General features: G+C 42.6%; 1 protein-coding gene across 1 annotated transcript in view; it reads left to right on the top strand.

Moving 5' to 3' along the window:
* Positions 1 to 25,046, top strand: part of Glp2r (glucagon like peptide 2 receptor) — an 82,841-nt gene that overhangs the window by 41,692 nt on the left and 16,103 nt on the right. The window contains exons 6-10 of the mRNA XM_047543813.1: positions 304 to 457; positions 1,398 to 1,557; positions 3,054 to 3,114; positions 4,070 to 4,139; positions 21,013 to 21,101. Coding sequence (XP_047399769.1) covers positions 304 to 457; positions 1,398 to 1,557; positions 3,054 to 3,114; positions 4,070 to 4,139; positions 21,013 to 21,101 — 534 coding nt within the window. The remainder of the gene's footprint in view (positions 1 to 303; positions 458 to 1,397; positions 1,558 to 3,053; positions 3,115 to 4,069; positions 4,140 to 21,012; positions 21,102 to 25,046) is intronic.

Below are 25,046 nucleotides of genomic sequence, written 5' to 3'. Positions count from 1 at the left end.
TAATGAAACAGCCCACTCTTCCAGGGATGGCAAAGAGGAAGGACACCCACAAGTTCACAAACATATAAATGACTTGGAAATGGCCTGGCACATCGAACATGGCATATAATGACAATTACTTTTACCCTCATTTTATGGCTAAAGAAAATGAAGCACAGAAAAGTAAGATCACATACCTGAGAAGTTGGAGCCTTCACTAAGAACCTCTGTCTTTAGTGGTGGATATGCACGTGGGTCAGGCATGGACGTTTTGGCCCCAGCCATTCTTTCCTAAGGGAGACACTTGTTTCTCTCTCCGCACAGAAAGCTCCACTGTACACGCAACTACATCCACATGAACTTGTTTGCTTCGTTCATCCTGAAAGCCCTGGCTGTGCTGGTGAAGGACATTGTCTTTGATAACTCTTACTCCAAGAGGCCAGACAATGAGAGTGGGTGGCTGTCCTATCTGTCAGAGGTAATCCCCCTCCCTCCTCCACCATCTAAATTCAGCCTCCCACTGACTGGGTCAGACTTGGGAATTAGAGGGCAGGTGGGTGGGCCTCTCTAGCTGGAGAGACAGCCCCCCAAAAGTGGGCCAAGTAAAGGAATCCAGAGGTGGACGGGCTCACCAATGGCTACTATGTGTTCTTGGGTGGGAAAAGTTTTTATCTATAAGCAAAATCCTGTTATTGATTTTTTTTTTTTGTATTTTCACTCTTTATTTATTTTGGACTAGATCAACCTGTTTTACAACTGTAATTTCTTTAAAAGCAGCAGAGATTTTTCCACCTTGAAAATCAATAGAGACCATTTTTCCTTTATCATGCTAATAATCTATTAAACTAAACTTGCATTCCTGGAATCGATCTGATGAAGTTTTGATGGATTATACTTCCTCTATATTACTGGGTTCAATTTGCTACTACTGTTTTTGTTCAGCATTTCTTCATGAACATTTATGAGAAAGATTGGTCCGTCATTTTCTTTTCTTATAATGCCTTTGTCAGGTTGGGGTATCAAGTTTATGTTGACCTTTTAAATTGGTACATATTCCCTCTTTTACTATTTACTGGAAGAATTTAAGATTTATATTATTTCTTACTTATATGTTTGAAAGATTATACCAGTGAAGCCATTTGAACCCAGAGTTTTCTGAATTGGAAGGTTTTAAATTATGGCTTAACTATTAATTCCATGTTCAGTTTTTTCTACTCTGTTGTCAATGGTAGTCAACACTTTTACTAGGTACTTCACATTCTTTATCATTGCCGTCTCTCTGAGATGGTCAGCAAAGATCCAAAGAGAGAGGAGTAGACAGGGACAGAGGTTGCATCCAGGGAGGCCCTTCTCTGCTCACCTGGGGTTCAGATGCTGGGAAAGGCAGGACTCACCCTCAGGTGTTCTGCCCTTTGCAGATATCCACCTCCTGCCGCTCGGTCCAGGTTTTCCTGCACTACTGCGTGGGTGCCAACCACTTATGGCTGCTGGTGGAAGGCCTTTACCTGCATGCACTGCTAGAGCCCACGGTACTTCCTGAAAGGCGGCTGTGGCCCAGATACCTGGTGGTGGGTTGGGGTGAGTAACATGACCTCCAGTCTCTTTTCCTGAGGATCTTGAGAACGCTGGATCCAGGTAGAGACTTTTGTTGCAGTTAGAAAACCAACTGGAGGATGGTTTCTGGCACAGATAATTTCTCAGTGATAAGAGGCTATGAAGATAAGGGTGTGTGTGAGTGAATGAGCAAGTGTGTGTGTGCGTGCATGCACATACACATTCGCTATACAGGTTTTATATGCCAATGCACACATTAAAAAATTTGAAAGGTCTTTGGTGGAATCAGATAATATTCCTCCTACCTTGTTCCCAACTGCATTACTCTGCTTATGATGCCGTAACAACATACCTGTGTAGTTTAAACAACAGATGTGATTCTGGAGGTTGGGGAGTCCAGCATGGTCAGTATGCTAGCTTTTTGTCACTGTGACCAGATACTTGAGAAACTCAAAGGGAGAAGAATATTGATTTTGGCTCACAGTTTCAGAGGTTTCAGTTCATGGTTGGCTGGCTCCATTGCTGTGGGCCTGTAAGACAGAACATCATGATGGAAAGGTGTGGTGAAGGAAAACTGCTCAACTCATGGTAGCCAGCGAAGAGAAAGAGAGAGTGAAGAAGGGGTAGGGGACAGAAACAGCCTTCCAGAGAACATCCCCAGTGACCTACCTTCTCCAACTAGGCCCCATCTCCCACAGTTTCTACTACCTCCCCATAATGACACCAAATAATTAATCTATTCATGGATGAATCCATTGACGAGGAGAGAGCCTTTGTGATCCAATCACTTCCCCAGAGCCACACCTCTGAACAGTACTGCATAGGGGACCAAACCTTCAACACGTGAGCCTTTGGAGAATATTCCAGATCTCACCCATAACAGTTGGGTTTTGATGAGGGATCTCTTTCTGACTTGCAGACTGCTGCCTTCCTGATGTATCCTCACATGGTAGAGAGAGAGTGTAAGTAAGCTCTCTAGTCTCTTTTTATAAGGACACTAATCCCACTATGAGGACCCCAGCCTTATGGCCTCATTTAAATCGATTTACCTCCAAAGACCCTACCTCCAAATATTTTTGCATTGAGAGTAGGGATTCAACATATGAATTTTGGGAGGATACAAACATTCAGTCTATGCATTTTTTGTTTTTGTTTTAATTTTAAAAATATGACCAAGAATATTCAGATCTGGAAACTATGACTTCACAAACCCTGGGAGATTTGATGTTGCAGGATTCATAGGAAATAACCTGGGCCCAGAAGGCAGGAGATTTGGTTAATGTCCTTGAATTTATTTTAAACTGCTTTGTGACAGGTGGCAAATCCCTTCTCCTCTGGGTCCTGGTTTCTTGTTGTAAATTAATGAATGGGCCTGTGCCACTCTAGTTCTCACTGTCTGTGATTCCATGTTGGGTTTTTTAGTTTTAACTAGCTGTTCTGGGCCCCCTCAGGCTGGGGTGGGAGCCAGGCAGGTGTGGCCAATCAGCTCCTAATTATGCTTCTCTGTGCTTTCTCCACAGCCTTCCCTGTGCTGTTTGTGGTGCCCTGGGGTTTTGCCCGTGCACACCTGGAGAACACGGGGTGGGTAATTTACTTGGTTTTACTCTTTCCTGAATTAGTAATTCCTAGATATGCCCAAATATAGAGAGCTACATCATTTCCCCAAAGACAATAACCAACTCTTCCCACTTCATCCATCTAGAATATACTGAGGAATGTAGATAAAGTAAATCAAAGATCTTGTAGTCATTAGTTTATTAATTTAGTTACACATGCAAATTATCACAAAGATGCTGTGTAGGTTAGCTGTGATGTTGGGTACATAATGACATAGCCCAGCAATAGGTATCACACATTGTTCACAGAGAAAAAAAAAAAGCAGACAATAAAAATCCATGAATGCTCATTAGGATGAGAATCATTGAACAAATTGTAGCAAACTTACATTGTGGAATATTATGACAACACACATACACAACACAAGTTAGTTATTATCTTTTGACTTTTAGAGACTAAATCTTAATGGATGTTTTAAGCTTCTTGCTGAACAATGTATATTATGTGATTCCAATTTTCCTCCAAATGATCACCACCCAAGACACACACACACATATCTATACATGTATATGTATATTTGTACATATGTATATATATACCATATACATAATCTCATGTGCATATATGTACCATAAATATGCCCCATAAGTATATAATGCCTTATATATGAACATTTATATGTATATGAATATGTATTTCATATATATATGCCTATATATACATATATAAACTGTTTAGTACAGTAATAAGAAACCTCTAATGAAGGATTTATGTTTGTATGAACATGGAGAAACATGTGGAAGAACCCATGTGCTGGACCATTAACATGGAAGAGCATTGGATTTTGATCCTAATTCAAAGGAATTTGATTCTCTTCTGTCCCTGTCTTACATTTTGGGACACCGCTTGAAGGTGAGCATCCTTTTGACACACAGCCTTGTCTGATTTTTGTCTTCTCCTGCCTGTTCTTTGTCCTTAGATGCTGGGCAACAAATGGGAATAAGAAAATCTGGTGGATCATCCGAGGACCCATGTTGCTTTGTGTAATGGTAGGGAAGACTCTACCCACCTCTTTCCCCTCTGAGCTCAGAAACTGGAGAACACCCCCATGCCTCCATCCCCCAAATTCTCTGGCCCTTTAAGAAGGAGAGGCTGAGTGGTGAGCAGTTTCTGATGAAGAAGAAGTTAGAGACTTCCCCTGGTTCTGGTTCAGGTCTTTGAGTCAGGGTCATAGTGTAAGCCTTCTCTGTGTTTTCAGTTACATGCAGGGATCTTGGTAGTTCCATGATCCTGTACTCAGAGGCTGTGACATGGACTCAGCCCTAGGTGGCATGAAGTAGTCCAGTGACAGCTGTACTATTAGCCATATCTTAACACCTTTAGTAGGAAGGAGGAAGAGACCAAAGAAACTACTTTTAGAAGAGAAATACACACAAAAGATATTAACACCAATCTTTTGTGGGTAGTGGAATCAGGAAAGAGATGATGCTCTGAGATCTCAAGGCAAAAAGGCCTTGATTTGTTGTGGTCCAAAATATTTTGCATGAGAAGAGACGACTGACCTAAAGTCACAAAGCCCCTTTAAGTGATAGGGTGCAAAAAATGAAATCTGTCAATGAAGCTTGAGGGAAGGGTCAGGGAGTTAGTCAATGCTAGGAAGACTGGCAAGATCCATGAGGGCAACAGTAGGGCTTCACCCTAGACATAGCACCATCACCTCAGGGAGCCCATTGTGTGCTAGGCACAGTACTCTGTGCTCTACTGACTCTCTAAGTCATTGCTGGATTGTCCATTTTTTTTTTCCATTTTATGTAAATAATGTGGTGTCATGAAAGAAAAAGCTATTTTTTGAAATAGAGGAATATCAACATTTATCAATAATTGATGGCCATTCTCTGCTCAGACCTGGGTGTGACCTGGAAAGAATAATGTTTGTAGAAATGGCAGGAAAACCAAGGGTGTGGAGAAGTCCTAGATTTTAAGAGCTGTATCATGTCTAACCTATGAGGTGGCACACATGCTTCTGGTATGTTCTCTTCAGTTGCTGGACACTTGGTAGAGAGCAAATGTTCCAAAGGAAGTCAACACACCAGTCCACTCATGGCACTGTGAGCCCTGCCTCACTTGCCCCTTGTCTCACTTCTCCACAGTCCTTTCTTCTCCAGTCACACTATGAAGTCAGGGTCCCAGCACCCACCTCTTTTCTAGGTACCTCTACCGCTTCCCAGTAACATGTATTAAGTGCCTTCTACATACCAGCACCAGTTCTATGTACTTTGTGTATTTGAATTGAATCATCTTCCCAATTGACCTATGAGGAAGGTGCTATTATATTTATTGTATTGCCGAGGACACTGAGAAGATGAGAAGTTACTTCCCTAAAGCCATAGAACCAGTGAGTGGGAGCTGGATCTCAGTCAAAAGGATCTGACAGGATGACTGCTGGCACCTGTGACCACAACACTGCTCTATTGCTCAAAAAATATGTATTGCCTCTAGAGCTGGAACCTGGGGTCTTAACTTTTGCAACTCTTTCAAACATCACTACTTGGCTCAAATGCCAGGGTTCTAACTCCTTCTCTCCACCATCTTCTCCGTTGCTGATCCATTGCTTATCTTTTAAGTCTTGTGCCAAGTGTCAATGTCTCTGTACAATTGTACCAGAACAGTCAGATACACACCCTCCTAAGAGTCTTTCCTGAATCCCACACAAACTTCTGCTTCAACCCCAGCAAATATCAAGTTCTTGTTTAGAACCTGTTGGCTGCCATTATAAGCCACATGTTCTATTCATCCTGGCAGCTAGCCTAAGTATATGGTAGGCACTCGATAAACTTACTCAATGGATATTTGTGCTCCACATTCCAGGCACTAGAAGGTTCCTGCTAATTTGGAAGAATAAAGGAAGAAAGAAGTCAGTAGTTCTCACTATGATGGAATTCAGGCTCCATCTAGCTGTATCTTTAATATTTAACTCTGCAGTCTTCTAGAAGTTAAAGCAATACCTCTCAAAACATCTCCAACTTAATTGCTCTTAGAATCACCCTGGGTGTCTCTAAAAATTCTTTTGACCTGAGTGCCTCCTGCAGATATTTTTGTTTCATTGATCTCAGTAGTGGCCTGGGGATTCTAATGTGAAGCAAGGTTGAAAAGCATTTTGCTATACCCTTGCTCTTCAAAGGGAGACCCAGTAGCACCCTGTCAGACTCTACTGTGCTTGTCATAAATTCAGATTTCAGGTCACTGCCCCAACCTATTGAATCAGACTCTGCATTGTAACGAGATTCCCAAGTTTTGAATGCACACTAAAGTTAGTGAAGCTCTTTGTCCCCAACTATAGTTCTCAAAACTGGCTGCACATTAGAAACACCACACTGGCCCAGACCAACAACATCAGAAATTCTGTGAGTGGGACCCAGGCAGTTGTAGTTTTAAAAGCTCTCAAATGAGTCTAAAGGATGTCCAGGGCTGGAACTACTGCTCTGGACCTTGCCACTTCAGCCTTCCATAGTTGTCCAGCATGCTTATTTCTCCTGGTGCTTCCTAATTCCTGGAGTGACATTCTCTCCTATCAGGACAAGAGAATCTACTCTATCCTCCTCACATTGGATAAAATAAGCTTTGCCTGCTGTTGCTTCTACAACTCCAGTTATGATTGGCTCCACAATCATCTTAGTTCACAATGGACACTTATCTTCCCATCCAAACCTTCTCCTCTTCCTGCTCATCCTACCCAGAAAACCATTCATCTATCCAGACAAGCAAGCCACAAATCTTGGTGTTATCATAGCTTCTGTCTTCTTCCTCCCTGCAACATTCACTCGGACTTCAATTCTTGTCAGTTCTTCCTCTAAAGATCCTTCCAAGTCATCTTCTCCTTAATGACATTTTTACTGCTTATATTCAGTCCTCTGGTGTTTCTTGTGAAGACCTCTGCACAAGCTTTCTGTTTGGTTTCCCTTCCTTCATTCTTGCCCCCAGGAATCTGTCTTCCATATTGCAGTCAGAGGGATATTTTTGGAGTAAAATTTTTTTTTTTTTCTTTTTATTGTAAACAAATGGGATACATGTTGTTTCTCTATTTGTACATGGTGTAAAGGCATACCATTTGTGTAATCATAAATTTACATAGGGTAATGTTGTTTGATTCATTCTGCCATTTTTTCCCTTCCCCCCCTCCCCTCCCACCCTTTCCCTCCATCTATACAGTCCTTCCTTCCTCCATTCTTGCCCCCCTCCCTAAACCCAACTCCAACCCCAACACTAACCCTTCCCACCCCCATTATGTGTCATCATCCACTTATTAGCGATATCATTCTTCCTTTGGTTTTTTGAGATTGGCTTATCTCACTTAGCATGATATTCTCCAGTTTCATCCATTTGCCTGCAAATGCCATAATTTTATCATTCTTTATGGCTGAGTAATATTCCATTGTATATATATACCACATTTTCTTTATCCATTCATCAATTGAAGGACATCTAGGTTGGTTCCACAATCTGGCTATTGTGAACTGAGCAGCTATGAACATTGATGTGGCTGTATCTCTGTAATATGCTGATTTTAAGTCCTTTGGGTATAGGCCAAGGAGTGGGATAGCTGGGTCAAATGGTGTTTCCATTCCAAGTTTTCTAAGGAATCTCCACACTGCTTTCCAGAGTGGCTGCACTAATTTGCAGCCCCACCAGCAATGTAAGAGTGTACCTTTCTCCCCACATCCTCGCCAACACCTGTTGTTGGTTGTATTCTTGATAATTGCCATTCTAATTGGGGTGAGATGGAATCTTAGGGTGGTTTTGATTTGCATTTCTCTTATTACTAGAGATGTTGAACATTTTTCCATATGTTTGTTGATTGCTTGTACATCTTCTTCTGTGAAGTATCTATTCATTTCCTTAGCCCATTTGTCAATTGGATTATTTACATTCTTGGTGTAGAGTTTTTTGAGTTCTTTATAGATTCTGGAGATTAGCGCTCTATCTGAAGTATGATTGGCAAAGATTTTCTCCCACTCTGTAGGCTCTTTCTTTGCATTGCTGATAGTTTCCTTTGCTGAGAGAAAGCTTTTTAGTTTGAATCTATCCCAGTTATTAATTCTTGCTTTTATTTCTTGTGCTATGGGAGTCCTGTTGAGGAAGTCTGGTCCTAAGCCGACATGTTGAAGCTCTGGACCTACTTTTTCTTCTATAAGATGCAAGGTCTCTGGTCTGATTCCGAGATCCTTAATCCATTTTGAGTTTAGTTTCGTGCATGGTGAGAGATATGGGTTTAGTTTCATTCTGTTGCATATGGATTTCCAATTCTCCCAGCACCATTTGTTGAAGAGGCTATCTTTTCTCCATTGCATATTTTTGGCCCCTTTGTCTAGTATGAGAAAATTGTATTTATTTGGGTTTGTGTCCGTGTCCTCTATTCTGTACCATTGATCCACCTTTCTATTTTGGTACCAATACCATGCCGTTTTTGTTACTATTGCTTTGTAGTAGAGTTGAAGATCTGGTATTGCGATACCCCCTGCTTCACTCTTTCTGCCAAGGATTGCTTTAGCTCTTCTGGGTTTTTTATTCTTCCAGATGAATTTCATAATTGCTTGCTCTATTTCTGTAAGGTACATCATTGGGATTTTAATTGGAATTGCATTGAATCTGTATAGCACTTTTGGTAGTATGGCCATTTTGACAATATTAATTCTTCCTATCCAAGAACATGGGAGATCTTTCCATCTTCTAAGGTTTTCTTGAATTTCTTTCTTTAGTGTTCTGTAGTTCTCATTGTAGAGGTCTTTCACCTCTTTTGTGAGAATGATTCCCAAATACTTTATTTTTTTCGAAGCTATTGTGAATGGGGTAGTTTTCCTAATTTCTCTTTCTGAAGATTCATCGCTTATATATAAAAATGCCTTCGATTTATGTGCATTGATCTTATATCCCGCTACTTTACTGAATTCACTTATGAGATCTAAAAGTTTTCTGGTGGAATTTCCTGGTTCCTCTAAGTATACCATCATATCATCAGCAAACGGGGATAGTTTGAGTTCTTCTTTTCCTATTCGTATCCCTTTAATTTCTTTGGTCTGTCTAATTGCTCTGGCTAGAGTTTCAAGGACGATATTGAATAGAAGTGGTGAAAGAGGGCATCCCTGCCTTGTTCCAGTTTTTAGAGGGAATGCTTTCAGTTTTTCACCATTAAGAATGATATTAGCCATGGGTTTAGCATAGATGGCCTTTACAATGTTAAGGAATGTTCCCACTATCCCTATTTTTTCTAGTGTTTTGAGCATGAAGGGGTGCTGTATTTTATCAAATGCTTTTTCTGCATCTATCGAAATAATCATGTGATTCTTGACTTTAAGTCTATTGATATGGTGAATGACATTTATTGATTTCCTGATGTTGAACCAACCTTGCATCCCTGGGATGAAACCCACTTGATCATGGTGCACTATCTTTTTAATATGTTTTTGTATGCGATTTGCTAAAATTTTGTTGAGAATTTTTGCGTCGATGTTCATTAAGGATATTGGTCTGAAATTTTCTTTCCTCGATGTGTCTCTGTCTGGTTTAGGAATCAGGGTAATATTGGCTTCATAGAATGAGTTTGGGAGAGTTCCCTCCTCTTCTATTTTCTGGAATACTTTGAGAAGTATTGGAATGAGTTCTTCTTTAAAAGTTTTGTAGAACTCGGCTGAGAACCCATCTGGTCCTGGACTTTTCTTTGTTGGAAGGCTTTTGATGACTTCTTCTATTTCATTACTTGAAATTGGTCTATTTAAATTGTGTATGTCCTCCTCGTTCAGTTTAGGCAATTCATATGTCTCTAGAAACCTGTTGATGTCTTCGAAATTTTCTATTTTGTTGGAGTATAGATTTTCAAAATAGCTTCTAATTATGTTTTGTATTTCGGTCGTGTCTGTTGTGATATTTCCTTGTTCATTCCGAATTTTAGTGATTTGGGTTTTCTCTCGTCTTCTCTTTGTTAGTGTGGCTAAAGGTTTATCAATTTTGTTTATTTTTTCGAAGAACCAACTATTTATTTTGTCAATTTTTTGTATTGTTTCTTTCGTTTCAATTTCGTTGATTTCAGCTCTCAGTTTAACTATTTCCTGTCTTCTACTACTTTTGGTGTTGGTCTGTTCTTCTTTTTCTAGGGCTTTGAGCTTTAGTGTTAGGTCATTTATTTTTTGAGTTTTACTTCTTTTATTAAATGCGCTCCATGAAATAAATCTTCCTCTAAGTACTGCTTTCATAGTGTCCCAGAGATTTTGATATGTTGTTTCTTTGTTCTCGTTTACCTCTAAGAATTTTTTAATTTCCTTCCTAATATCTTCTGTTATCCATTCATCATATAGTAGCATATTGTTTAATCTCCAGGTGTTGGAGTAGTTTCTGTTTTTTACTCTTTCATTAATTTGTAACTTCAATCCATTATGATCTGATAGAATACAAGGTAGTGTCTCTATCTTCTTGTATTTGCTGACATTAGCTTTGTGGCATAATATATGGTCTATTTTAGAGAAGGATCCATGTGCTGCTGAGAAGAAAGTGTATTCGCTCTTGGTTGGATGGTATATTCTATAAATGTCTGTTAAGTCTAAATTATTGATTGTGTTATTGAGATCTATGGTTTCTTTGTTCAATTTTGGTTTGGAAGATCTGTCCAGTGGTGAAAGAGGCATGTTAAAATCACCTAGTATTATTGTGTTATGGTCTATTTGGTTTCTAAAATTGAGAAGGATTTGTTTAACATATATGGATGAGCCACTGTTTGGGGCATAGATGTTTATGATTGTTATATCTTGCTGATTTATGCTTCCCTTAAGCAGTATGAAATGTCCTTCTTTATCCCTTCTAACTAACATTGGCTTGAAGTCCACTTTATCTGAAATGAGGATGGATACTCCAGCTTTTTTGCTGAGCCCATGTGCATGGTATGTTTTTCCCCATCCTTTCACCTTTAGTCTATGGGTATCTCTTTCTATGAGGTGAGTCTCTTGCAGGCAACATATTGTTGGATCTTTCTTTTTAATCCAATCTGCCAGTCTATGTCTTTTGATTGATGAATTCAGGCCATTAACATTCAGGGTTATTATTGAGATATGATTTGTATTCCCAGTCATTTGGTTCATATTTAAAATTTTTGACACATCTTGGTTCCTCCTTTATTTGACAGTTCCTTTAGGATAATTCCTCCCTTTGCTGATTTGCTTCTTTGTTTTTTATCTCTTCCTCATGGAATATTTTGCTGAGAATGTTCTGTAATGCTGGCTTTCTTTTTGTAAATTCTTTTAGCTTTTGTTTATCATGGAATGATCTTATTTCATCGTCAAATTTGAAGGTAAGTTTTGCTGGGTATAAGATTCTTGGTTGGCATCCATTTTCTTTCAGAGCTTGAAAAATGTTGTTCCAGGCCCTTCTAGCTTTTAGGGTCTGGATTGAAAAATCTGCTGATATCCGTATTGGCTTCCCCCTGAATGTAATTTGGTTCTTTTCTCTCACAGCCTTTAAAATTCTGTCTTTATTTTGTATGTTAGGTATTTTCATTATAATGTGCCTTGGTGTGGGTCTGTTGTAATTTTGTGTATTTGGAGTCCTATAAGCCTCTTGGACTTGATTTTCCATTTCATTCTTCAGATTTGGGAAATTTTCTGATATTATTTCTTCAAATAGATTGTTCATTCCTTTGGTTTGTTTCTCTAAGCCTTCCTCAATCCCAATAATTCTCAAATTTGGCCTTTTCATGATATCCCATAGTTCTTGGAGATTCTGTTCATGATTTCTTACCATCTTCTCTGTTTGTTCAACTTTGTTTTCGAGGTTAAATATTTTGTCTTCAATATCTGAAGTTCTGTCTTCCAGCTGTTCTATCCTATTGGTTGTGCTTTCTATGGAGTTCTTAATTTGGTTTATTGTTTCCTTCATTTCAAGGATTTCTGTTTGGTTTTTTTTCAATATCTCTAACTCTTTATTGAAATGATCTTTTGCTTCCTGAATTTGCTCTGTTAACTGTCGATTGGTGCGATCGTTCAATGCCTGCATTTGCTCTTTCATCTCATCGTTTGCTTCCCTAATCATTTTAATTATGTACATTCTGAACTCCCTTTCTGTCATTTCTTCTGCCATGCTGTCGTTGGATTTTATTGATGTAACATTTAGATTTGTTTGGGGCATTTTCTTCCCTTGTTTTCTCATATTGTTCAGGGATCAGTGGGTCATTAAGATATTGCAGATTTCCTCTATCAACTTATAATGTCCCTGAAGATTGTTAGTATATCCCCTCTTATCCTTCAGTAGCCTGAAGTCTTGGAGGAGGTTGATAATGCAGAGCTCCACGAAGAAGCTGCCTCTCTAGGGTGGTGACCCTCAGGTGGCGTATATTCCCTGCTAGTGGGCAGAGGTGTCTCCACTTGTTGACCAATGGTCATCCAACGGGGAAGTAGGCTGCGGGCTGAGGCAAGGCCTGTTTGTGCCTATGTCTCTGACTTTACTGTCCCTGTGGGAAAACCTCCCCTGGCCGGGAAGAGTCACTCGGTGGGGACGTCTCGCTAGTCAGTTGCCCTCCTAGAGGTTCCCCTCAATCTACAACTACCCCCTGGGCTGGGCTGTCTTCTTCTGCAACGATCCCAGGGGCCCGGACCTACGTCCTGGGCCTGGGAGCCTCACCCTTCGCAGGCGAGTCTCCTTAGGCTGCCTCTCCCAGAGAGTCTGCCCGCCGCCCTGGAAACTTCGCTCCGCCCCTAGGCGTGTCTCTGTGCGGCTCTTCCAGCAAGAAGCCACCTAGCTCCTGGGACCCTGCTCTGCACCAATCGCCTGGCTATGCAGCCCCTCCCCTGAGCCACCACCTGGAGCCCCGTACAATAGCTCCGAGACACAGAGACCCGCCACACACCTCCTCCTCCGGACAGCCGCCCGGTTTCCAACGCAGTCACTAGGAATCCAAACAACTCACTTTGGGTCTCCTCCTCCCACCAACCACCCGTAGCCCTAGGCAGTCACTCCAAGTCCAAGTGACCCGCCCTGTTCCTCCTCCTCCTCCTTGGGGTAGCCCCCCGGGTGTTCAGGAGCGGTGGCTCCGAGACCAGGTGACTCACCACGCTCCTTCTCCAGGCAGGCCACCGGTGTTCCGGAGCGGTTGCTTTTAGTCCAATCAGCTCACCACTCGCCTCCTCCTCTGGCAACCGCCTGTGGTTCTGATGCAGTCACTCACAGACTAAGCGTCCCACCGCTCTCCTCCTCCAGGCAGGCCACCAGTGTTCTGGAGCAGCTGCTCCGAGTTCAAACAGCTCGTCACGCGGCTCCTCCTTCGGCAACCGCCCGCAGCTCTGATGCAGCCACTCCCAGGTCAAACAACAAGCCACGCTTCTCCTCCTCCTCCGGGCAACCTCCCGGCACTCAGGAGCGCTAGCTCTGAGTTCAAACAGTTCACCACACAACTCCTCCTCTGGCAACCGCCTGTGGTTCTGATGCAGTCATTCCCAGACCAAGCGTCCCGCCGTGCTCCTCCTCTTCCTCCGGGCAGTCCCCCGGCGCTCAGGAGCGCCCACTCTGAGTTCAAACAGCTCACCACGCAGCTCCTCCTCTGGCAACCGCCCGTGGCTCTGATGCAGTCACTCCTAGACCCAAGCGACCCGCCGGGCCTCTCCTCCTCCTCCGGGCAACCCCCCGGTGTTCGGAAGCGGTCACTCTGGGTCCAAACAGCTCACCACGCAGCTCCTCCCCAGGCAGCCGCCCGGAGCCCCAGCGGCTGCTCGAGTCCAAGCGCTATGCTGAGCCGCCTCCTCTACGATGATCCCAGTTGTCCGTGTTTACCGCTCCAGTGGGGGGAGGGGCGTCTCGCCGAGCAACTCCACTTCACAAATTCCCTGCGTTCCGGGGCTACCGCCCCATCCGGGACGCCTCCCCAACAGGAGAGACTCACCCGGCAGCTTTGAGTTGGTCCCAAGTCTCTCACTATCTCCTCTTTTGAATCTTGCGTCCTGGAGCAGCATGAAATGCAGCCGCCCTCTAGTCCGCCATCTTGGCCCGCCCCCTGGAGTAAAATTTTACTGTCTTTCTCCTACTTTTGACTCTTTAGCTGGTCACCACTTCCCTAGGCTTAGTTCCAAACTCCTTAGTATGGTAATCATTGGCATTCTTGTCTGCTTCCCTAACCACAGGTACCCTGCACTCTACTTGAATGGAGAAACCCAAAGTTCTCCAAATCCAATGTGATATTTCACTTTTCCCATACTTTTATATTCCCTCTTCCTGTAATGTCCATCTGATGTCCCCACATCTGCCTAGTGGACTCTTTCTCCTTGGAAACAAAACTGTTAATTAATCTATTGCCCCAACTAACAAAAGTCCATAGGCATGCCTGGAAAGGATCATTTCACAATCATTCTCAGGACTATGAAGGTTTTAGAGAGGACGTTGTTGAAAGATTGCTGTCTGTCTACAGAGGCATGGGCAAGAGGAAATGAGCTTGAACAGAAATGGGAAAAGTTTCTCCTTGGTCAAAGGAAAGGATATTTATTTAACCATTAACTGATCAAATGCTAACAGGGATGATAGAGAAAATTCTTTCCTAAATGATAGGAATCTAAACCTGATGCTTTCCAAGCCCACATAGCTCTAGGAGTCAAGAATGTTATGCACTGACTTGAGAGCTTCCAGAAGAGTGGAAGGGAAAAGAAAATTCATAAAGTGGAGTGGAAAGAGCTGATCTAGGAGTAGGGAACCCAGGCTCCACGACCGATCTTTGATGTATCCTTTATCCAAGAGAATTAACCCCTCCGGGCTACCGATTCTTCATTTATAAAATCAGAATTGGACTAGGCCAATGTTTATCTGCTAAGGGGTGATTCTACCCCTTTGAGATATGTAGCCCTGTCTGGAGACATTTTTAATTGTCAGAAATTGTGGGGACATTGTAATTATGTGATCCCACCAGAGGGAAAGGACTACCTCTTACAAACTTAGTAGCATTCTGTTGGTCTGAATATCCAATGCCTCCTCCAAAGACATGGATCCTCTACTCCATTCTTCTGGGGAAAAAAATCACTACATAGTATTTAAATTCTTTACACAAATTAAAGACAAAAATATTTTTTAAAAAATTGTGGGGACAGTTTGCTACTCACATATAGTGGGTAAAGACCAGGAATGCATACAACCTCTTATAATGTGCAGAACAAGTAAGCAGACTGTCCCAAATGTCAGGGGTACTGAGGTGGAGAAACCCTGGACTGGCCAGTGACTGCACCATAGAACAACCTAGGAGGCTTGCAAAATACCCAGCCTAGACTCCACCCTGACTGATGTGGAGATTCCTCAGCACCAAATGCTCATTTATCTACTCTCTTCCATTTAGCATCTACTAAGCACCTTCTCTGTGCTTGGCTTGGTACTAGGTTTGTTTCTGTCCTTGGAGATTCAGAATTTCATTGTTATCATTCTGAGATCCATCAGACTGTAACTGAACCAATATCTGCTTTCATGTTTGGTCATATGTGACCACACACTGCAGTTTCTACCAATAGGAACAGGCATAACTTCAGCTCTAAACGAGAATTCTCTGAACTACTACATGGAAGGAGCTTGGGTCCTTGAATTACTGCATGGAGCAGAGCTCCCCACAATGCACTTGATCGTGCTATAAGCCAAACATTATATCTTTATCATGTTGAAAAATTTCTGTGATCTCCACATATATTCTATTTAAACCAAAATACCATAAAAGTAATATAATAATCAAGACTGAGCTCGTAGTTGGTATTTCAATTTTCCTTTATCTTTACCATATTTGAGCTTGGGATATAATTTCTGGGGCATGGAGCAAAGGTTTCTGGGAAAAATTCAACCCTCATGGTGAACAGAGTGTTGGTACCAAGGAAAGTCTACTATCCCAGGCTCCCTGGTAAGCATGCTCAGTTATCATAGTTGGTGCCTTTTGCACCCCCATACTGCATCTGCATATCTTATCTGCATCTGGGTTGAACTGAATGTATATCATGCTAAATGTCCACACACATTGGCAGACTCCATTTGCTGCTCTGTTAGTACAAAATTTCCCATGTTTCAAAAATGCCCATAATGTGACAATCTGAAGAATCCAGATATTCTCTGGGTCTTTCACAGACAAAAAAATAGGAAAATTCCCACCTCTTTCTTTATATAAGACTTTGCTACTTAGATTAGCCTATCATCCCTGAGTGTACATTTTGAATTGAGTCATATTGGAGCATGGTATATTCTTATGTCTTAGTCTCCCTTATCCCCATAGAAAATCAATAAAGTTAACCTTATACATTCCATGGAACCTAATCCATAAGATGTTCTCTCCAAACAATGGGTCTAAGATCTAATCAGTCTGGGGATGATGCATTGGATTTCTCCACTTGGATATTTACGGTGATTATAAGCATAATAATTGAGTAAATATTATTCTATAATAAATATACTTAATCTATATTAAAAAATAGTCTTATAGAATGATTACATTCTGCCCATATCCTTATCCTTGGAATTCAGAGACTGATCAGACTGAATGCCTGTTAAATAGAGTTTTTTGAGTCAACAAATTGGAATTATCTGTTGATCTCATAAAGTCAAAGCCATTGCTTACTCTCACTGAATCTTCTCTGATAGTCTAAGAACTTGGGAAAACTGAGAAACTGGTAAAATCAGTCTTCACTGACTTTATCTCTCTTTAGGTCCTATGTCCTACCAGGAACTCTGGAGCTCTCTGCTGTTCCAGGTTTCCAGAGACATATCCTCCCTCCCGTATTCTCCTTTTCTGAAGTGTTACAGTGGGAATCTCCCTGCATGGCTGTGTCCTGTCCCATCCTCTACTTATCTTTGCCGCACCCCATCTTCTACTTTACATGGTGAAAATAAATTGCAAATCAGATCATTGTTGACGTTTTCCCTTTTGGAAAAATGAACAAATGAATGAGAGAAGGATTCCCTCCCTCCCCTCCCAGCTATTTCCTCTCTTCTGTGGAACATGTACATTTTAGCACAGCTCTTGAGGAAGATGTGTTTTGGCCTAAAGGAGCAGCTGTAAGAGTAGGCATTTAGTCCACATAGCAAGTCAGAGGAACAGGGGTCTGGGGAGAGCTGGGAGGGCTTAGGGGTACATGAAGTCTGTCCCTGGGCTCCTACCACGCTTGTATCCAACCTGGAGGTTCAGATCTGTGCACAGATCCTGTGTTGCCAAAAAAGTGCCACCAAGATTGTTACATCTGGGAAGGCAGCTGTACTGTGAAGGACCTGGAAGGGAGCCTTGTATGTTTGAGGTCCTAGGTGCTCCTGATCTGGTCACAGAATCCTAAAGGAGTTGGCTTGGTTCTTGAGAAAGTTCCTCATTTGGGTCCTTTCTCCCTTATGCACAAATGAAGTCCAGCACTAACCAAATATGACCGCCGACTCATCTTGTGGGAAGCCTAGAGGACAGACTCCATGGTAACCCGGGGTGGTGCTTCACTCCACAGCAGTGAGGAAATGCTTTCTCCATGCGGCCTGTTGGTTGACACCAGTTTCTTTTGTCTGGTCTCTGGAAGACACAAAGCCCAAAGACTCCATGTCTTCCTCGTGGCAACACTTCATTTCCAAGGAGGCAGTCCTGGTTGAAATTAATTTGTTGAAATATGTGTCCCCCCACCCTGTTGAAGCTTGCTTTGTAAAAAAAAAAAAAAAAAATCTGTGTTCAACAAATCATTAAGCCAGGCACACAGAGTTTTTCTCTTTATGATGAAAAACAGATATCCCATTAAAGGGGATAAATTACTTGGTTACATTTAGTTTGTATTTAAATTTTCTGTTACTAAATATGTTTTGGCTGGGAAATTCCATCATTCCTGTTGGCTTACGGTTTAGATAAATAGCTGTTTGCCTGAAACTCGAGCTTTTTAGCTTTAAGCATTAATTCTTCCAAGGCTGATAAAGCAAGTTATATCAGGTATATGTTAGTTTCTATAACGTGTGTTTCAGTATGTGGTTAAAAGATCTTATTTCTAGACAGGGACATTAGTCCTGTGCTGGATCAATGTCTGTAGAGACTTTATCCCATTAATTATCACCTGATCAACCTTTCTTTTGGCTCCTTCTCCATTGCATGGAGACACTATTAAATCTTTCAATCTTAAAATAACAACTGCACCAAAAACTTTTTTTTTTTTTTTTTTTTTTTTTTTTGCAGCCCTGCAAAAAAAGTAGAGCGACATGGTCTCCATTTGATATCCTGAGTCTGTTACAATTCTATCTCTGCTTCCTTTTACAGACAAGCCTCTTAAACATGGTCAACAGGGTCTCTCTGCATTTCATTTAAAAAACAAAGCATCACAGCCTGTCATCTCTAGTGAGCCCCTTGTTGCTAAACAGTCTTACTTTGCTTAAGTTCTATGCAGCCTTTAAACTTTCCCACAATTCTTCCCCTCATGGGCTTCAGATGCCTCTTTTTTGTGACTCATTCCAATTGGAATTTGAACCCAGAAGTGCTCGAAGACTGAGCTGTGCCCCCAGCCCTTTTTAAAATTTTATTTTGAGACAGGGTCTCACTGAGTTTCCAGAGCTGGCTTTGAATTTAGAGTCCTCCTGCCTCAGCCTCCTGAGTCGGAAGCAGGGCTTCCCAGCTACTTTTTCTGAGTCTCTTGCTGTCATCACCTCCTTCATTGTTCCCTTCATAACAAGGACTGTCTCTTAACCCTCTCTTCCTCTCTCCCACTCCACAGTTTCCCTGAATAATCTCACATTCTCATGGCATCAGGCTCTGACTGGGACCTTTCTGCTGAGGTGCAGACATCGATATCTGACTGCCTGGGGCATCTCTGAGGTTCAAAACTATTGGACTCCTCCTCCTATTACCGATGTTCTTCCTTCTCCATGTGGTCCCTGTCTTGGTGAATGGCACTACCAAACATTTGATATCCTGAAACACTGAGGTTAAAGCTCATTTGACTGAAGCGTCTTAATAATTTCAAAGCAGTCACTCCGTCATTGAATCTGCATGGCGGCAGATTGAGTTCACCTTTCCATGGTCTCCCCCTCCCCGGAAACTCTGAAACTGCCTCCTACCTGGTCCCCTCCAAGCTTGCCCTCATCCAATCCATTCTCCACACTGATGCTAAAGTGACCTTTCTGAAATGCTGAAGTACAAATCTGACCAGGTCACTTGTCTGCTTCAAATTTATCACTGGTTGTCCATTGTTTTTAGGAAAAAAAAAACAACTCAAACTCCTTAGGAGGATCTTGAAAGGCCCTGTGTCAGTGGTCCTGTCTCCCTTTCCTGTCTCCTCTTCATTGTCCAAGCCCACACTCAGTCCATCCTCAACCACTTGCTCTTCAACACCACCAGGAGGTTCATGATCTCCTGGGAGGTTGGAGTCAAGATGTCCCCAGGGCTGCAGCCATCTGAAGGCTTGACTGGAGCTGGAGGATTGGTTCCCAAAGTGGTGAACACACATGACTGGCAAGTGGTGCTGGTTGGTGGCAGGGGGATGCCACTCTCCCTTGTGGTCCTCCCTGTGTTTCCACAGGCTGCCTGAGGGCCTTCACAACATGGTGGCTGGCTTCCCCCAGTGAGTGTTTCAGGTGGATGCTATCCTTTTGAGGGCCTGGCTCAGAAGTCACACAGCAAAACTTCCACCAAAGTCTTTTCATTATGTGCAAGTCATTAAAATTAGCTCCCATGGAGGAGGGGGCAATTAGGCTCTGCCTTTTGAAGGGAGAAGTGTCAAGGAATTTTGCAGGGATATCTTACCATTTTTACTAAGGTTGGCAACAAAGGGCCGGATTTGTCCACTCTATAACAGTTAAGGAAAATATTCTAGGGAGCAGAGAACATATTCTGACTAGTGAACCCCATGGTGACAGAAGGACCTCAACTTAGACACCAATAAGGCCAGCATCTTGTTTTGTTTTTGTTTTTCTTTGGCTGGTTATTGTTTTGCAGCACTAGGGATTGAATCCAGGGTTTTACACCTGGTAGGCAAGTGCTCTGCCACTGAGCTATACCCTCAACGCTTTTTAAAATTTAATTTTGAGCTGGGGTGGCACAAGTCTGTGATCCCAGCAACTTGGGAGGTTGAAGCAGGAGAATTCCAAGGTGGAGGGCAGTCTGAGCAATTTAGTGAGACCCTGTCTCAAAAAATAAAAAGGGCTGGGGATGTTTCTCAGTGGTGGACTGCCCCTGTGTTCCATCCCAGTACAGTACTGCAACACCAGCGACAAAGGAATAAATAAATAAGATAAATTATTTTGAGACAGCGTCTCACTAAGTTGCTGAGACTGGCCTCAAACTTATGATCCTCCTACCTCAACCCCTACATAGCTGAGATTACAGGCATGTGCTGTCATACCTGGATAGGCTGGAGTTCTTTACAGATGAGTGGCAGTGGGGCATACTGTTTAAATGAAGGGAAGGTTGTCATCAGATAGATCTGACTTAAGCAACAGTTCCATCCCTGACAAGCTGCACAACCTTAGAAATTATCCTCATCTCCTCTGCGCCTTTGTTTTCTTGTTGTATTATGGGGATAAAAATAGTTGTGGCTACTTTAGGGAATTGTTATGAAGATGAAATAAAACAATCTATGGAAAGTTCTTATCCCAGAGCCTGGCCTGGTAAGTACTCAATAAATGTTAGTTGATGATTATGATGGTCATAATCATGAAGAAAATGTCCTTCTGTCTTTCTTGGATGATTTTAGCTGTGGGCCTCACTAAAGTAGAATAATTAAATGATACTCTATGATCTTTGTTTAGAACTTCAGATCAATTGGCCTTTGGAGCAGTGGAGATTAAGTAATTGCTGCAACCAACTAACTGCCACACTGCCCTGGTTTCTGTGAATGAGGAGCAGATGGCCACACCTAGGTATCCTCAATATTCAAGCATTATGGAGTCCAACCTTACTTACCCACATCTGCTTTTTTTTCTTCCAAGGTTAATTTCTTCATTTTCCTGAAAATTCTCAGACTTCTCATTTCTAAGCTCAAAGCCCATCAAATGTGCTTCAGAGATTATAAATACAGGTGAGTGGCCTGAGGTCTGTATTCAGCAGTCCAAGGTTATTTCGAATCCTTCTCATGATGTTGCCTAATGTCCTGGGAAGGGTAGAAGTAGTTGCAATAGTATATTTGTCTGCTAAGGTGAGTCAGGAAGAGCCCTTTTGAAAATAGTGTCAAAGAGCATGTGGGATTTACAGTGAGGAGGACCTTCTGGTCCCATGAAAAGGAAGCAGTTGGTGAATAGCCGGGGACATACTCATTCCCCAGCAGAAGACTGTGTAAATGTCTCTAAGTATGAGTGACTTATGGAGAAAGGAAAGTCTGGTGTGAAGGGAAATTTGGCAGTGGCCTTCCTTGGAGGATTTGAGGCTACAGAACAAAAGACACACTTAGAACTCAAAGAGATTTGAGTATTTTTGAGACCTTGAGGAATAAGACCAAACTTTAGAGTCTAAGGAAATATGTTCCTCATACAATTGCTTTTTCTGTGACTTGTGTTTGCTGAATCTCTCCTGCTTTCTGTGGTGATAGCAGTCCTTGTTTGTCATAAATTAAATGACATGTTACTGAGATCTGCATTGCTGCAAAAACAAATGAAGAAAGGAAGGAAGGAAGGAAGGAAGGAAGAAAGGAAGGAAGGAAGGAAGGAAGGAAGGAAGGAAGGAAGGAAGGAAGGAAGGAAGGAGATAGAGGGCTCCCTCTCTCTTTTCCTAGTTATCCTTTCCTTTGGTTGTAGCAGGTGCATTTCACCTGGACTTTAGGGGAAGAAGTGTTTTAACCCAAGTAATGGCTCTAAAGTAGGAACTTTAGTCCATACAACAGACTAGAGGAGGTGGGAGGGGGTGAAGTGGCTCCAGCCTTGCTCCTCACTCTTTATAAGGCTGAGCCAGGTACCAAAGGGTGATCTTTCCATTTATCTGACAAACAATTAATGAATATCTCCAATTAGAACAAAAGTACAATGTGGACCCCATCTTCAAGGAACAGGCATGTTACTTCACTGAGGACTGGGGCCTTGGTGTGGAGCAGGAGACAGGTGGCGGGTGGTGGGGAGCTGCCCCTAACCCCAGACTTACTGACTGGACTCAGGTAAGTGTGTTGCCTGCATCACCACCATCCGCCCCCCGCCGCCTGTTTTTGGTGTGTCAAGTGGGAGTGTTGAGGCAGACTGGTCTTCTGTTTATTATGACTATTCGAGGAGGACCTAGATATAGTGGCCCATCTAATCAGTGGTAATAAGCAGCAATTGCTCAGGATCCAGACCCCACACTATCATCCCCCAACCCCTGCTCCATGACATCTTGAAGGGTAAACATACCCAGTTCAGGAATGGGCAAATATATACTAGAGCTGCTAGTTGAGGCTTTTGCTCAAATATTTTGCAGAAACCCTTAGCCCTGGGGAACTGGCCTGGCCTGGGCCCCAGGGAGTTGCACTGTCTCTCTTGGCGCCTCTAGTCGGGGCTCCAAGTGGTCGAGCAGCCTCCTTGGCCCCTTTCCCAGGGCTCAGCCTCTCTCACCACTCTGAGGGTGGCGCTCCAAGGGCAAGCAGAGCTGCTGGCCCATTCAGGGAGGGCAGTCCTCTGATAGCAAAGTGCAGGGACAAGAAGAGTGCCCAGAAGCTGGACTGAGGCAAATACTCCCAGGTGGCAGAATCAGGGGTCAGTTGAATTCCAAAGGACTCTGAGCCCAACCTCCTGCTGCTTTGTGTCCCCAAAGCCCACCATGCACCTCTGGTATCTTCCCCATGTTCCAGGCCCTCAGTGACCCCCTACAATAGCTTTCCACCCGGGCTGCTTGTAAGCATTCCCTGAGAGCCAGCTCAAAACACAGCCTCATGAGCCTCACCACTGACTCAGAAAGTATGGGATGGAACCCCACCAAGTAGACGTCCTCCTGTGGATTCTCCAGGAGATGCTGATACATAGCCAGGGTAGAGGACCTCTGATCAGATGCTCTAGTGAAATAACTCATGGAATTTTCTGCTTAGGACATGCTGAATGTGTTTCTATAAAGCCTCATTGTTTTCTTTTCCAGGTTCCCTGTAGGGTTATCCAAGATAGTGGGTTTTAAACTTTCAGATCATGCCTCTTGATCAGTAAAGAAATTTTGAGCATGTCCCTCATCATATTTATACATATTGTCTAATGAACTAATACATACTTTATAAGATACATAAAAAACAGAAAATACAAAATGATAGATAAATATTATCAAAGAACTCCTCTTATCTTCTATGATTATGTTTTCTTCCAATATTAAATAAGTCAGCTTGCACAGGCCTGGAATGTACGTACTTACTTGGGAGCCATTGGTCTGGGGAAGGGTAAATCAAGACATTTGGGGAAACCCTTATGCCTGAGCAGTGATCCAGGATGGATGCTTTGAGGGTGGAAAGAGTAACCCTGTCTGACATATGCAGTCTGTCTGGAAACTTCTTTCCCCCCACCTCTCTCCATTTGTTCAAGGAAAAAATTTGAAAAAGGGAGCCTGGGTACACATCTACCCAAAGTCCTCCCAGGGTAAGAGGCCTTGCCTCGGTGAGTTTGCCACTACCCAGAGACTGTACAATAGGCCTCTCTGTGATCCTGAATGGTTGACTGATGCCTACTGAACTTGCAAGAAGTTAATGTACATAAACTAGATGACAAGTTCTCCTTCTTTTCTCCTCATCTCCTCCTCTTCCCCCTCCTCCTCCTCCCTCCAGGGGATTGAACCCAGGAGGGACTCTACCACTGAGTTACTTCCCCAGCCCTTTTTGTTTTTTGTTTTGAGACAGGGTCTCACAAAATTGCTGAGCCTGGCCTTGAACTTGCAATCCTCCTACCTCAGCCTCCAGAGTTGCTGGGATTGTGGGCAAGTGTGTGCCACCATGCCCCTATAATTCATTTTTTAAAAACTTTTATTTTTTTCATTATCTTTTTTGACAGTGATAAATACTTTTAAAATTTTTTTTCATACATATACATAGGGTAATAATGTCTGTCTCAATCTACCATCCTTCCCAACCCCACCTACCCCACTCTCCCCTCACTCCCCTCTGTATAATACAAAGTTCCTTCATTCTTCCCTACCCACCCTCCACTATAGATCAGCATCCACTTATCAGAGAAAACATTCAGCCTTTGGTATTTTGGGATTGGTTTATTTCATTTAGCATGAAATTCTCCAGTTCCATCCATTTACCTGCAAATACCATAATTTCATTCTTCTTTAAGACTGAGTAATATTCCATTGTGTGATGTGCCACATTTTCTTTATCCATTCATCTGTTGAAGGGCATCTAGGTTGGTTCCACAGTTTTGCTATCATGAATTGAGCTGCTATAAACATTGATGTGGATGCATCACTGTAGTATGTTGATTTTTAAGTCCTTTGAGTATAAACTGAGGAGTGGGATAGCTGGGTCAAATGATGGTTCCAGTTCAAGTTTTCTTAGGAATCTCCATACTGCTTTCCAAAGTGGTTGCACCAATCTGCAGTCCTACCAACAGTGTATGAGTGTACTTTTCCCCCCCACATCCTTGCATTTATAGTTGCTTGTATTCTTGATAATTGCCATTCTGACTGGAGTGAGATGAAATCTTAGAGCAGTTTTGATTTGTATGTCTGTGGGAGCTGGGGATGGGGTAGGGCATTCCTTTGTAGTGCACACATGCCTCACAATGTTTCCTAGAAATCCAGAGATCACCAGAATGTTGCTTGGGGAGAGTATTATCAAAGCCGAGTGGTTGGTGTTAAAGGACACCTGGGAAACTCCCCAGCCATTGCATCATCTACCTATTGAGAATGTGGTTCATTCTCCAGAACCAGTGAACCCCCCATGGTGGAGAGTAGGATGAGTACTCAAAAACATCCTCCTTTGTAATTTTCATTGCCTTTTGCAGTGCAGAAGAGGGCAGCATGAGACGGGCATCCTGACAACTAATTTACTTTTTCTCCCCATGCAGAGTATAATTCAGTGGACTAG

Source organism: Sciurus carolinensis, chromosome 3 (genome assembly GCF_902686445.1).
Source record: "Sciurus carolinensis chromosome 3, mSciCar1.2, whole genome shotgun sequence".
Lineage (NCBI taxonomy): Eukaryota > Metazoa > Chordata > Mammalia > Rodentia > Sciuridae > Sciurus > Sciurus carolinensis.
The sequence above is the reverse complement of the archived record's forward strand: the minus strand, read 5'-3'. Positions and strand labels throughout refer to the sequence as shown.